General features: G+C 46.2%; 1 protein-coding gene across 4 annotated transcripts in view; it reads right to left on the minus strand.

Annotated features, from left to right (window-relative positions):
- Positions 1-14,951, minus strand: part of LOC134345113 (dynein light chain Tctex-type protein 2B-like) — a 68,956-nt gene that overhangs the window by 31,755 nt on the left and 22,250 nt on the right. For all 4 annotated transcript variants that reach the window (XR_010017604.1, XM_063045287.1, XM_063045286.1 and 1 more), the window contains exon 2: positions 10,411-10,544. Coding sequence is in view for 3 of the 4 variants with exons in the window: in XM_063045287.1 (XP_062901357.1) it covers positions 10,411-10,544 (134 nt within the window). In the remaining variant the exon portion in view is untranslated. The remainder of the gene's footprint in view (positions 1-10,410; positions 10,545-14,951) is intronic.

Below are 14,951 nucleotides of genomic sequence, written 5' to 3' on the forward strand. Positions count from 1 at the left end.
ATTCAGGGCCCTAAACAGTCCTTCCAGGTGAGGCGATACTTCACCTGTGAGCATGAACATCGATTTCTCAAACTTCCAGTAGTGCCTCCACACCCCCCCCAACCAATTCCCATCCCCTTGTCCCTCAGGAGAATAATCCCAGTAATGAAAGGGTTAATGTAATAGCATTTGCTGGCTCTGGGCCTGTACTCACTGGGGTTTAGAAGACTGTGGGGGTGGCGGGGGAGCTCATTGAAACCTGTTGAATATTGAAAGCAACACACAGGTCCTGCTAAAAGGTCTTGGCCCGAAATGTCAACTGTACTCTTTTCCATTGATGCTGCCTGGCCTGCTGAGTTCCTCCAGCATTTTGTGTGTGTTGCTTGGATTTCCAACATCTGCCCATTTTCTCTTGTTTCCCTTTGCAAAGTATATTAATTAAACTCACATTTTCATTTTCTTTGATCTTCCCTAAATTTTCCCTCCATGTCTTCTCCAAAATATGTTTAGCCACTTCCATCTGTAGATTCTTCACTACATAACCACCAATAATTTATTCAGGACAATATTTCCTTCCTTACACAGAAAAGTCAGTGTATTCTCAGGAATAAAGTGGGAATAAAAGAATCAAAAACAAAATTAGGTTTATTATCACCGGCACGTGTCGTGAAATTTGTGAACTTAGCAGCAGCAGTTCAATGTGTTACATAAAATAGAAGAAAAAAATCAATAAATTAATTAATTACAGTATACATACAATGAATTAATTAAAAATAGTGTAAAAATAGAAATAGTATATATTTAAAAAGTGAAGTAGTGTTCACCGGATCAATGTCCATTTAAGAATTGGATGGCAGAGGGGGAAGAAGCTGTTCCTGAATCGCTGAGTGTGTGCCTTCAGACTTCTGCACCTCCTCCCAGAAAAAGGCATGCCCTGGGTGCTAGGGGTCCTTAATAATGAACGCTGCCTTTCTGAGACACAGCTGCTTGAAAATGTCTTGGGTACTTTGTAGTGAACAAAGTAGTGAACAACAGCACCTGCGTCAGCTTTCAGCAGAGGAGGTAGAGCGGAAGAGGCACAGGAACAAAACAAACGTCTTTCAGTCACATGAGACAATTTGTTAGTTATCTGAGAATGCTGAGGAATACACTCAGCGGCCACTTTATTGGGTACATCTGTACACCTGCTCGTTATTGCAAATATCTAATCAGCCAATCATGTGGCAGGAACTCAATGCATAAAAGCATGCAGACATGGTGTGCAGAGATTCAATTGTTGTTCAAAACCAACATCAGAATTGGGGAACAAATGTGATCTATGTAATTTTGACCTTGGAGTGATTGTTGGTACCAGACGGGGTGGTTTGAGTGTCTCAGAAATTGCTGATCTCCTGGGGTTTTCACGCACAACAGTCTCTAGTTTCCAGAGAACGGTGCAAAAAACAAAAAGTATCCAGTGAGCGGCAAATCTGTGGGTGAAAATGCCTTAATGATAATAATAATAATGGTCAGTGGAGAATAGCCAGACTGAATCAAGCTGACAGGAAGGCAACAGTAGCTCAAATAACTACACGTTACAACAAAGGTGTGCAAAAGAGCATCTCTGAACCTTGAAGTGGATGGGCCACAGCAGCAGAAGACCACAAACATACACCCAGTGGCCACTTTATTAGGTACAGGAGGTACCCAATAAAATGGCCGCTGAGTGTAGGTAGAAGTAGTCTAAACATAATGTTGAATTTGCTTAGATACCTAGATTAGATAAGGCCTATGAACCTATTGACTATTGAAAGGCCTAGATACCTATCGAATATTGAAAGGCCTAGACACCTATCGAATAATGAAAAGCCTAGATAGAATGGATGTGGAGAAGATGTTTCCAAAATAGGAGAGTCTATGGAATTCATTGCCACAGAATGCTTTGGAGGTCAAGTCATTGGGTATATTTAAAGTGGAGGTCGATAGGTTCTTGAATAGTCAGGGTGTTAAAGGTTATGGGGAGAAGGCAGAAGAATGGGTTTGAAGGGGGATTTAAAAAAAATTCAGCCATGTTTGAATAGCGGAGCAGACTCGAATGGCCTGTTTCTGTTCCTATGCCTTAAATTAAGGTCCACCTTTTATAGAATCAGAGCTAATCACACCCATGCCCAGTCTCTTGAGGCATCCAACTAATTAATCCCACTCCTCATACAATTTTTTTTCCATGTCCATATTCAAACATCAACTACAAAGTAGAATGTGGATTATAATGCTACAATCCCACCAGACAGTTTCTAGTTTGTGATGTTGCCTCTTCAGTGTATGCAAGTGGAATAGAAAGATCAGGACAAACGGAGGAGGTCTTACATGGTGAGTGGTAGGGCATCAAGGAGTGTGGTAGAACAGAGGAATCTGGGAGGAAGACAATCCACAATTCCTTGAACATGGTGTCACCAGTAGGGTCATAAAGAGAGATTTTAGCACTTTGGCATTCATTAATCAAGGTACAGAATACAGGAGATGGCATATTATATTGAAATTGTATAAGACATTGGTGAGGCCTAATAATATTGTGTCCAGCTTTGGTCAGCTATCTTCCAAAGATTGTAAATAAGATTGTGTAACACTTGCTCACCTAGCGGCTTAATATAGGGGGTGATAACCCCCTGCCCGGCCAAACTTAAGAAATCTCGTTTGGGTGGATGCTGCGTGATGTGTCCCATTACAAATCAATACCTCGAAATAACAAACAGTACACAATATGTGATTAAACTATTAAGCTTTATAACTCTAACTTTGACTATATGGTTTGTAGAGAAACAAAATATAAAAGAAAAAGGGTCCAAATCATAAGATTTAATAATAAACAGTCTGCGCACAAAGTTGGAGCTCATGCAGTTCAGTAGACCTTCTTCCACCATCAGTCTCCTCTAAGTGTCGCTGACCTTTGGACCCCAACTCCGAGTCCACCCCGTCCGGCGGGTCTACCAAATCTCTCCATTCGCATCTTCCCTCTTCATATCTATCTATCTATCTATCTCTCTCTCTCTCTCTCTCTCTCTCCCTCCCTCCCTCCCTCCCTCTGGCAAAAGCCCCCGAAATCAACTGTTTCCAGAATCACAAGACACAGCAACAACCTCTTATTGGTTAACATGCATCCTGTTATCTCCAGCCATAACCCAAACATTGCTGCTACAGAGAAACCGTTACCTCTGCAGTGAACATTACAAAGAAGCCATTACATTAGCAGTGAAACCTTACAGCACGTTACACTCTCCCCCCACCAAATTTAGTCATGTCCTCATGACTTTGCGATAATTCGCCAGCCCTTCCTGCAAAACACAAAGCCCAATCCAGGTGCAAAAGGCAGCGACATAGCTCCCCAAAACAGTAGAGATCATGCCCTGCTCCCCAAGCGCTGCAAAGGTCAACCTATCCGGTGGTCTCCTAATTTTCTGAGACCTCCGTACCTCCTCATCTAACTCTTCAGGCTCAGACGCTACTGGGGATACTTCAGGTCTACTTGGCGAATCCTCCCTTGATCTATCACTCATGCCTCCTCCTGCAACTTGGAGTCCCCTGTCCCGTGTCCAGGCCCTGCTTCCTCCCCTTCAGGGTCCTGCTGTAACCCAGGCTACCCACAGATAACACTCCCCCCCACCACTTCACCTGACTCAGTGGGAGAAGGGCCAGGAGTCTCTTCCTCAATCAATGGGGAGTTAGCGAAAGGCAGCATGTACCACACATCCAGATCATCATCCTCCGAATCAGTATTCCTCTCATGGGCGGGACCTGGCCCAGCCTTTCCCGCTGTGGGCCCTGCAGTCGCCCCACGTTTTCGCAGAGTCCTCTTACTAGGTGTAGGCTCCAAGTCGGGCTCTGGGTCTATCTGACAGGTAGTTCCGATGAAGAATCTTGACAGGCCCATTCCCCTCCTCTGGTTTCACCCGGAAAACTGGTAGGTTTGGCATCTGATTCTCCACCACATAGGGTGTGACCACCCAACGGTTAGCCAACTTGTGCTTTCCAGGTAGCCCCAAATTCCTTATGAGGACTCGGTCTCCCGGCAGGATTTGGGAGAACCTCACTTTCTGGTCATAACTCCTCTTATTTCCTCAATTCTGCTTGGCCCCAGCCAATTCATAAGTCCTTTTCAGCTCTCTCCTCATATCAGACACATACTTCAGATAAGGCTTCAGTGGTAAGTCACCCTCGTCAGTTCCAAAACAAAGGTCAATGGGCAACCTCGCCTCACGCCCAAACATCAGATAATATGGCGAGTACACAGCAGCTTCATTTCATGTACAGTTGTAACAGTGAACCAGATGCCCAATATGTTGACTCCACCTGCTCTTCTTGCTGATCTCCAGGGTCCCGAGCATGACTAGCAAGGTCCGATTAAACCTCTCTGGCTGGGGATCACCCTGGGGGGGATGGGGCATGGTCCTCGACTTCTCGACTCCAAGCGTGCCCAGTTACTCATAGATGAGCCTGCTCTCGAAGTCCCGTCCCTGGTCACTATGTATCCGCCTGGGAAGGCCATAATAAACAAAATACTTCTCCCATAACACTTTTGCCACCGTAGTCGCCCTCTGGTCCTTGGTAGGAAAAGCCTAAGCATATCTGGTGTAGTGGTCTGTCATGACTAAGACATTAGCCGTGTTGCTGGCATCGGGTTCTATGGACAGGAAATCCATACACACCAGGTCCAGGGACCCTGCACTCTGCAAGTGGGACAAAGGAGCTGCCTGCGAGGGCAGTGTCTTCCACCGTATGCAGCGAATGCATGACTTGCAGTATTCTTCAACCTCCGACTTCATTCAGGGCCAGTAAAACCGGTCTCTGAGCAATCTATAGGTCTTTTCCACCCTCAAATGTCCAGAATCATCATGAAGTGACTTCAACACCATTCCTCCGATACTTCTCGGGCAGAACCAGCTGGCAACGCCGGTGTCGTCCAGGGGTGACATGACCAGGTATAAGATCTGGTTCTTCAACTCCAACTGAGGCCATTCTTTCAGTAATGGAGGCACCGAAACATGTTTCGTCTTCTCCCACACTTCATCCATGTCCAGTCCCTCATGCACCCGTCGGGACAGAGCATCCGCATCAATGTTCCAGCTTCCCAGTCAGTACTTCAGGCTGAAATCATAGGCAGACAATGCTGCCAACCACCAATGGCCTGTGGCATCCAGTTTCGCTGAGGTCAGGATATAAGTTAGGGGGCTGTTGTCCGTGCTCAACTCAAACTTGGCCCTGTAGAGGTAGTCACTCATCTTATCCACCACCGCCCATTTCAACGCCAGGAATTCCAACTTGTGCGTGGGATAGTTTCTTTCGGAGGGCGACAAACTCCAGCTGACAAACGCCACAGCCCTCAACCCAGTGCCCTGATCCTGATACAGGATGCCCTCTAAACCCTCTCGGCTGGCATCTGTGTGCAGTACATACGGCAATCGGGGTCCGCAAAAGCCAGCACCGGTGCCTGGGTCAGCAACTCCTTCAGCGACTGAAAAGCCTCCTCCCATTTTACATCCCACCTCAGTCCAAAGGGCTCTGACGGGTTTAGATATTCTTCACCCTCCTGCCCTTTCTTCTCCCTCCCTTTCTTCCGCAAGGGAGGGTAACCACACAGAAGCTGATTCAAGGGGTGACTCACTTTGGCGTAGTTCTTCACAAATCTCCAATAATAACTACAGAACCCAAGGAATGAGCGCAGAGCGCTCACAGTCTGTGGCCTTGGCCAAGTGGTCACCGCTTCTATCTTAGCTGTGTCTGTAGCTACTCCATACCGTGAGATTATGTGTCTGACATAGCTAACAGACGTTTTGCAGAACTGGCATTTGTCCAGGGATAGTTTTAACCCTTCAGCTTTCAAGCGGCCAAGCACCTTCAGTAGCCTCGCTTCATGTTCTTCCAAGGTGGATCCAAATACTAGGAGGTCATCCAAATACACCAACACCTCAAGCAATTTCATATCCCCCACCGTCTTCTCCATGACCCGCTGGAAGGTTGCAGGGGCTCCCGATATGCCCGGAGCATCCTTTCGAACTGGAAGAATCCCAGGGAACATATAAATGCCATCTCCTCTTTGTCGGCCTCACTCATTGGGATCTGGTAATAGCCACTCCTCAAATCCAGCACACCAAACCATCTCGCACCACTCAGACAGGCCAGCACGTCTTCGACCCTCGGGACCATATACTGGTCAGGGATAGTGCACCTGTTCAGAGTCCTATCGTCCACACACATGCGTACCTTCCCGTTCTTCTACTGGGCCACTACTATGGGAGACACACAGGGGCTTCGGGACTCAGTGATGATCTCAGCTTCCTTCAATTTACACAAATGCTGCCACATGTCTTCACGTCTGCAGGGGCCAGTCGCTGCGACCTCTCTCTAAACGGGATGTCCTCGGTCACCCGGATAGTGTGGCGAGTGCTCTTGGAACAACCCACATGAAACTCGCCAAGGGAAAAGACACCTTCCAATTTCAACATCTTCTCTACCAGCCTCCTTTTCCAACCTGGTGGCACCGGGCAGTCCCCGAAGTTGAATGACTCAGCGGTCAACTTTTCCCCCTTTTCCAATACTTTCTCCCCGGTGTGCTTTACGAGGGCACTGGTCATTACCATCACCGGGAACAGCTGCGCCAGGGGCATCCCCCACTTGAAGGTGACCTCCCTCTTCATAGTGTTCCTGATGATTACTGCCATCCTGCTCGCCTGTACAACCGAGGGTTTCTGCAATTCGGGCCTCACCAGTAGCCCAGCAGGAAATCCCAACTCCCCCTCGTGGTCTTCCAGAGCGTCCACTAAGAGGGCTTCACCCTCAGGCACTCCGGGAAATTTGGGGGCCACCATCACTCTATTTCCTGGGCCATACCACCATTGGGTGAACCACACAGTCCCTCGTCCAAATTTGGTATCCAGCCTAATGCTGCCATGCACTTCCTCAGAAGCAGATCGAAACACGGACAATGTCCCCAAAAAGCTCTCACCCGCCTTCACCTTGTAGGCCCCCATGAGCCTCCTCACAAGAGGGGTGTTGGTCCCCACCAGAATTGAGACGCTGCCCGTCTCAACAGGGTCTGGACAAACCAGCACCACTGTGTCAAGAACCTTAGACACTCCCGCATCGGCCTCCGAGAACTCCAACTTCACTGACAAATAACCGTCGTATGGATAATCACCAGCACTGAGACCCCAAATTTCCACTGCATTGAATGGTGTCATGGGTAAATGCTTCAGATACTAGTTGTAAAACGAATGGTACAGTAAAGTGACCTGTGACCCGGTGTCGAGTATGGCTTTAGTGTAAATACCCTCTATCTGTAGCAACACACTGGAGCGTGGTCCCACTAGGCCTTCCGGAATAGGGTCTTTTGCTTTCGGGAGTTCCTTGGTACCTTGCTGGGAGTATGTTCCCCCAGAGACACCAGGCCATCCCCTCGCTGGGTCTCCACTAGGTTTTCCCAATGACTCTCCCTGCCGAGGTACCGGGGGCTTACTCTCCTTCTGGCATGACACCTGCTGCTAGCAGCCCTCCAAATTGTTCGTCCCCTTGGAGAATCCGCCCCCCCAATCAGCTCCATCATATGGGGGGGGGGGTCACACCCACTGATAACAGCTGACTTACCTCCATTCTGAACTCCACTGCAATCTCCTCTACCACTCCCTGGGGTAGGCTATCTGTGGTCACTTCACCGCAGGGGACACTACCGAGGACTGTACCCTGCTGACTGAGTCCTCCCATGCCTCCACTGCGTTCTCCTCTTCCCGTACCTCTCTGATCAGCTCAACAAAAGATGGAGGGGGGTGCGTCTTACAAGACTATCGGAGACCCAAAGCAATCTGGTCATGGGACTGGGTGCCCCTGGCTGGTCCATTCTTAGTTGATCCACCTCAGCCGCCTGAATGACCCCTCTGTGCCACAAGCAATTTAGCTGCCTCTCTAGCCAAAAAATAAAAGCAGAAAGCTTCTCCCCCTTCTCCTGATGCACATTTTGAAACCCCACCAGGAGCTCCATTGGACTTCCAGTCAGACCAAAGGCATTGTCCAGTGCTCGCAGATAACTGACAGCTGTCGCTATGGGATAATTTAACCTGACAGTTCTGACAACATCAGTGGCCCACCCATTCAAACTTTCAACCAATCTCTGTCGCTTTTCATCATCCGAGCACTGCCACTCATCTAAAAACTAAGAGGTCCTTTCCACCTACGTCTCACACTCCTCTTCCCCTTTAGGGGTGGGCGTTATTCCAGAGATTAGGCGGAGCCTGCCATAGCTGGGACTTTCAATCTGATTTTTCCATTTATTTGCCGGAGAAGTAAGGGCAGATACTACCGCAAAATTCTCACTCTTCACCGGGGGACATGGACTAATTAGACATTCCAAATCTGACCACTCTTTCCCCTCACTCCTCAGAAATGATAGAACCCTGTTTTTGGGAAATCTCTGCTCCCAGCTACCTCAGCACTGGTCTGCATTAAAACGAGAGCTGCACCCGCCATTTTATCAAACCTCCGCTCACAATCACAACTTTAACAGTACTTAACAGTGGAATTAACAATTCATCTGGAGAACAAATATCTGCCCCACTGGTTCATTACTCAGGGTAATCACACAGCATCCAACGGAATCAATCCCAAAAGTAGCCCCCACAATTGTAACACTTGCTCGCCTAGCGGCTTAATATAGGGGGTGATAACCCCCTGCCCGGCTGAAATTAAGAAATCTCGTTTGGGTGGATGCTGCGTGATGTGTCCCGTTATAAATCAGTACTCCGAAATAACAAACAGTACACAATATGTGATTAAACGATTAAGCTTTATAACTCTTACTTTGACTATATGGTTAGTAGAGAAAAAAAATACAAGAAAAAGGGCCTAAATCATAAGATTTAATAATAAACAATCTGTGCGCAAAGTTGGAGCTCATGCAGTTCAGTAGTCCTTCTCCCACCATCGGTCTCCTCCGAACTGTCTGGTGGCCTACCATATCTCTCCATTTACGTCTTCTCTCTTCATCTCTCTCTCTCCCTCTGACAAAAGCCCGCAAAATCAACTGCTTCCAGAATCACAACACACAGCAACAACTTCTTATTGGCTAACATGCATCCTGTTATCTCCAGCCATAACCCAAACATTGCTGCTACAGAGAAACTGTTACCTCAGCAGTGAACATTACAGAGAAGCCATTACATTAGCAGTGAAACCTTACAGCGCATGACACTTGAAAGAGTGCAGAGAAAATTTACAGGGATGTTGCCAAGACTTGAGTTATAGGGAAAGGTTGAATAGGTTAAGACATTATTCCCTAGAATGTAGAAGACTGACGGGAGATTTGATAGAGGTATACAAAATTATGTACATGTCATATGACATGGGTGATCATGGTCTTTGACCACGATTATTCTTGACAAATTTTTCTACAGAAGTGGTCCATCATTTCCTTCTTCTGGGCAAGGTCTTTACAAGACAGGTGACCCCAGACATTAATGAATGAATGAATGAATTGACGTTATTTCTTATATCCTTCACATACATGAGGAGTAAAAATCTTTATGTCTCCGTCTAAATGTGCAATGTGCAATTATAGTAATTTATAATAATTTATAATAAATAGAACAGTGACGTAACATAAAAATACACTCAAATCAGTGTGAGTAAATCAGTCTGATGGCCTGGTGGAAGAAGCTGTCCCAGAGCCCGTTGGTCCTGGCTTTTATGCTGCGGTACCGTTTCCCAGATGGTAGCAGCTGGAATACATTGTGGTTGGGGTGTCCCAGGTTCCTAATGATCCTTCGGGGCCTTTTTTCACACCAGTCTTTGTAAATGTCCTGAATCATGGGAAATTACAACTACAGATATGCTGGGCTGTCCGCACCACTCTCTGCAGAATCCTGCGATAAAGGGAAGTACAGTTCCCATACCTGGCAGTGATGCAGCCAGTCAGGATGCTCTCAATTGTGCCCCTGTAGAAAGTTCTTAGGATTTGGGGGCCCATACCAAATTTCCTCAACCGCCTGAGGTGAAAGAGGCGCTGTTCTCAATACTCTTCGGAGCTTATCTGCCTGGCATTAGTGGTTATATAACCAGGGTTTGTGTTAAGTACCAGCTTCTCATACAAGCATCCACCACCTGCTCCCATGGCTTCTCGTGACCCTGATTAGGGGCTAAGCAGGTGCTACAACTTGCTCAAGGGTGAGTTGCATGCTGGCAGAGGGAAGAAGTGCCTTACACCTCCTTTAGTATAGACATATCTCCACCCTGCCAGCTATATGAGGGGTTTAGATAGGGTTAATGCAAGCAGGCTTTTCCACTGAGGTTGGGTGACTCTACAACCAGAGTTCATGGGGTGAGGGTGAAAGGTAAAATATTTAAGGGGAACATGGGAGGGAGCATCTTCACTAAAGCGGAAAACAAAGATCGCCCTGAATGGAATGTTACCTTTCACTTGGGCTTTTATCATTTCTGCGATCTTCTGGGTCAGGATGGGAACAGCCTCTGGATCATAAAGCTTGTTGGTTAGCTCCTCCTTCAGCACAGTGTTGATCTTCCCTTTAACAACAGCCGCCTTGAACCTATTGACAACAATGTTGACTATTAGTAAATTCCATCCAATACCTTTTGTGTCCTGGACTGCCTTATTTATACGGGAAAGGTATATCCTTTTCCTGAGTGGCACAGTAGTATCATGATTAGTGTAACGCTATTACAGCACCAGTGACCCAGGTTCAATTCCCGCCACTGTCTGCGAGGAGTTTGTATGTTCTTCCCGTGACCGTGGGGTTTTCGGTTTTCTCCCACAGTCCAAAGGTGCACAAGTTAGTAGGTTACGTTAGCAGGAAATTGTTGGGCTGGAAGTGCCTGTTAGCTTGCTATACCTCATCATTAATAAAAAATAAGTTGACTGCAAAAGCATTAAGCATTTTCAGTGTACACAGCTTTGGGGGTTGTCCCTATAATCCTCATGTTTCTTCAGAAACTTCTAGGTCCAACAACAATCCATCACCTTCCATAAATACAATCACAGAGGCTATGTTTCATTAGGAGTATGTCACCAAAGACTCCAGCAAATTTTGATAGAGGTACGAGAGAGAGCATTCCAACTGGTTGCAATGCCACCTGGTACAGGAGAGGCCACTGCACAGAATCGAAAAAGCTGCATTAAGTTGTAAACTCAGCCAGCTCTACCACAGGCACTAACTTCCCCAGTATTGAGGACAGCTTCAAAAGGAGATGCCTCAAAAAGGTGGCATCCATCATTAAGGACATCAATCACTCAGAACCATCAGAGAAGTACAGGAGCCTGAAGAGATACACTCAGTATTTCAGAAACAACTTCTTCTCCTCTGGCATCAGCTTGCTGAACGGACAGTAAACCCATGAACACTATCTCACTATTTTATATTAAACCGGATTCTGATTCTGAAACTGAACCAACAATGGTGACTGCTGGAAAACATTCAAAAGGACAGGAGGTAGCAGTGGGAGTGAAAAGGAGCTTTCAGCTCAAGTGGATGACCCACCATCAGAAATTAAAAATTGTATTTGAAAAGTTTAAAAAAGCAAGTAGAGCTTTGGCAAAGACAACAAAAATCACTTGGAAAATATGGGTGACAAAATATAAGAGAGAAATAGGGAGGATTTGAATGACTTGATTCTGTTAACCAATCACTACAGTTTAGCAACTTTATGACCACCTTAATCACTTTGCGCTAATAGGAACTTAAGAGTCATAGAGGCTTAGAGCACAGAAACAGGCCTTTCGCCCCCATCTAGTCCATGAAAAACTGTTTATTCTGCCTCATCCCACCAATCGGCAACTAGAACATAGCACTCTATACCCCCTCCCCTCCTTGTACTTATCCAAACATCGGCTCGTTCCACACTCTCACCACCCTCTGAGTGAAAAAGTTCCCCCTCATATTCCCCTTAAATATTTCACATTTCACCCTTAACCTATGACCTCTAGCTCACCCAACCTCAGTGGAAAAAGCCAGCTTGCATTTATCCTATGTCCCTCATAATTTTGTAAACCTCTATAAAATCTCTCTCATTCTCCTATGCTCTAAGGAATAAACTCCTAATCTATTCAACCTTTTCCTGTAACACAGGTGCTTAAGGCCTGGCAACATTCTTGTAAACTTTCTCTACCCTCTTTCAATCTTATTGACATCTTTCCCACATGTAGGTGACCAAACCTGCACACAGTACTCTAAATCAGGTTTCAGCAAAGCCTTATAGAGCTTCAGCATAACATCCCAAGTCCCGTACTCAATACTTTGATTTATGAAGGCCAATGTGCCCACAGCTCTCTTCACCACCCTATCTAACTGGGATGCCACTTCAAGGAATTCTAGATCTGCATTCGCAGATGCCTCTGTTCTACCACACTCCTCATGGCAATCACAGACATCATGACTATGTTCAAGTTCAGATTTAGTGTCATCTGACTGTACATATGTACAAACAATGTTCCTCCGGACCATGGTGCACCCACACAACATATAGCGCACACAGCACATAAATCAAAATAAATGAATAAAATACAATTCAAAATGCAGCACCAGTCAACAGCTCTCTGTCCTAGCGATGGCAGGGTATTCATTAGTCTCACAGCCCGAGGGAAGAAGCTGCTAACCAGTCTCGCAGACCTAGTCCTGATGCTCCTGTACCTCCTTCCTGACAGTAGTAGGTCAAAGCTTTTAGATCTCATACTTATTTAATTACTTGAATTTAAATTCAAACATTTACCCCAAATCAATAGCTCAGACCTCTGGGATCTAGTCTAGACAGTAGGGTGCCACAGTGGTGCCCGCAGGCTCACAGCTCTGATGACACAGGCTCAATACCGCCCTCTCCTGTTGTCTGTGCAGAATCTACCCATTGATGAACTCTCATTAATCCCTTTATTTCAACCACACATCAAGTTGTAGAAGAATCAGAATCAGGTTTATTATTAACGGCATGTGTCATGAAATGTGTTTACTTAGCAGCAGCAGTACAGAATATAGAAGAAAAAATAAATGAAGAAATAAATTACAGTATATGTATATGTAGAATAGATTAAAAATCGTGCAAAAACAGAAAAACATATTTTAAAAAATGAGGTAGTGCTCATGGGTTCAATTTCCATTAAGGAATCGGTTGGCAGAGGGGTAGGAGCCGTTCCTGAATCACTGAGCGTGTGCCTTCAGGCTTCTGTACCTCCTATCTGATGGTAACAGTAAGAAAAGGGCATGCCCTGGGTGCTGGACATCCTTAATAAGGGACACTAACTTTCTGAGACACCGCTCCTTGAAGGTGTCCTGGGTACTTTGTAGGCTAGTACCCAAGATAGAACCGACTAAATTTACAACCCTCTGCAGCTTCTTTCACTCTTGTGCAGTAGCCCCGCTATACCAGACAGTAATGCAGCCTGTCAGAATGCTCTCCACGGTACATCTATAGAACTTTTTGAGTGTTGTTGTTAACATACCAAATCTCTTCAAATTCCTAATAAAATATAGTTGCTGCCTTGCCTTCTTTATAACTACATCGATATGTTGGGACCAGGTTAGGTCCTCAGAGATCTTGACACCCAGGAACTTGAAACTGCTCACTCTCTCCACTTCTGATCGCATCATGTGGATTGGTATGTGTTCCTTCATCTTACCCTTCCTGAACTCCACAATCAGCTCCTTCATCTTTTTGACGTTGAGTGCCAGGTTGTTGCTGCGACACCACTCCCCTAGTTGGCATATCTCACTCTGTACACTCTCTCATCACCACCTGAGATTCTAGCAGCAATGGTTTTATCATCAGCAAATTTATAGATGGTAATTGAGCTATGCAGTCATGGGTATAGAAAGAGTAGAGCAGTGGGCTAAACACACACCCATGAAGTGTAGCAGTGTTGGTTGTCAGTGAGGAGGATATTATCACCAATCCAAACAGATTGTGGTCTTCCGATTAGGAAGTCGAGAATCCAATTGCTGAGAGAGGTATGGATGTCCAGGTTCTGTAACTTATAGTCAGAATTATGGGAATGATGAGGTCAAATGCTGAGCTATAGTCGATGAACAGCATCCTGACATAGGTATTTGTATTGTCCAGGTGGTCTAAGGCCGTGTGAACAGCCACTGAGATTGCATCTGCCGTCAACCTATGGTGGCGATAGTTGTAGAAATACTTCCAAACTTCACTCCCAATTTGGTAAAGCTCTAATATTCGAACCTCCTGTCCAACACTAACTGCTACACTATGTGCCACCCCATTGCTGATGACAGCGTCTATCAAGGGCTCCCACCACACAGGCTATGCACTTCTCTCACTACTGCCATCAGGACCCACACCACCAGGTTCAGGAACAGTTATTACCCCTCAACCATCAGGACCCACACCACCAGGTTCAGGAACAGTTATTACCCCTCAACCATCAGGTCCCACACCACCAGGTTCAGGAACAGTTATCACCCCTCAACCATCAGGTCCCACACCACCAGGTTCAGGAACAGTTATTACCCTTCAACCAAGAGGACCCACACCACCAGGTTCAGGAACAGTTATTACCCCTCAACCATCAGGTCCCACACCACCAGGTTCAGGAACAGTTATTACCCCTCAACCATCAGGACCTACACCACCAGGTTCAGGAACAGTTATTACCCCTCAACCATCAGGTCCCACACCACCAGGTTCAGGAACAGTTATTACCCCTCAACCATCAGGTCCCACACCACCAGGTTCAGGAATAGTTATTACCCCTCAACCATCAGGTCCCACACCACCAGGTTCAGGAATAGTTATTACCCCTCAACCATCAGGTCTCACACCACCAGGTTCAGGAACAGTTATTACCCCTCAACCATCAGGTCCCACACCACCAGGTTCAGGAACAGTTATTACCCCTCAGCCATCAGGTCCCACACCACCAGGTTCAGGAATAGTTATTACCCCTCAATCATCAGGCTCTTGAACCAGAGGGGATAACTTCACTCACCCCA

Source organism: Mobula hypostoma, chromosome 4 (genome assembly GCF_963921235.1).
Source record: "Mobula hypostoma chromosome 4, sMobHyp1.1, whole genome shotgun sequence".
Taxonomy (NCBI): Eukaryota; Metazoa; Chordata; class Chondrichthyes; order Myliobatiformes; family Myliobatidae; genus Mobula; species Mobula hypostoma.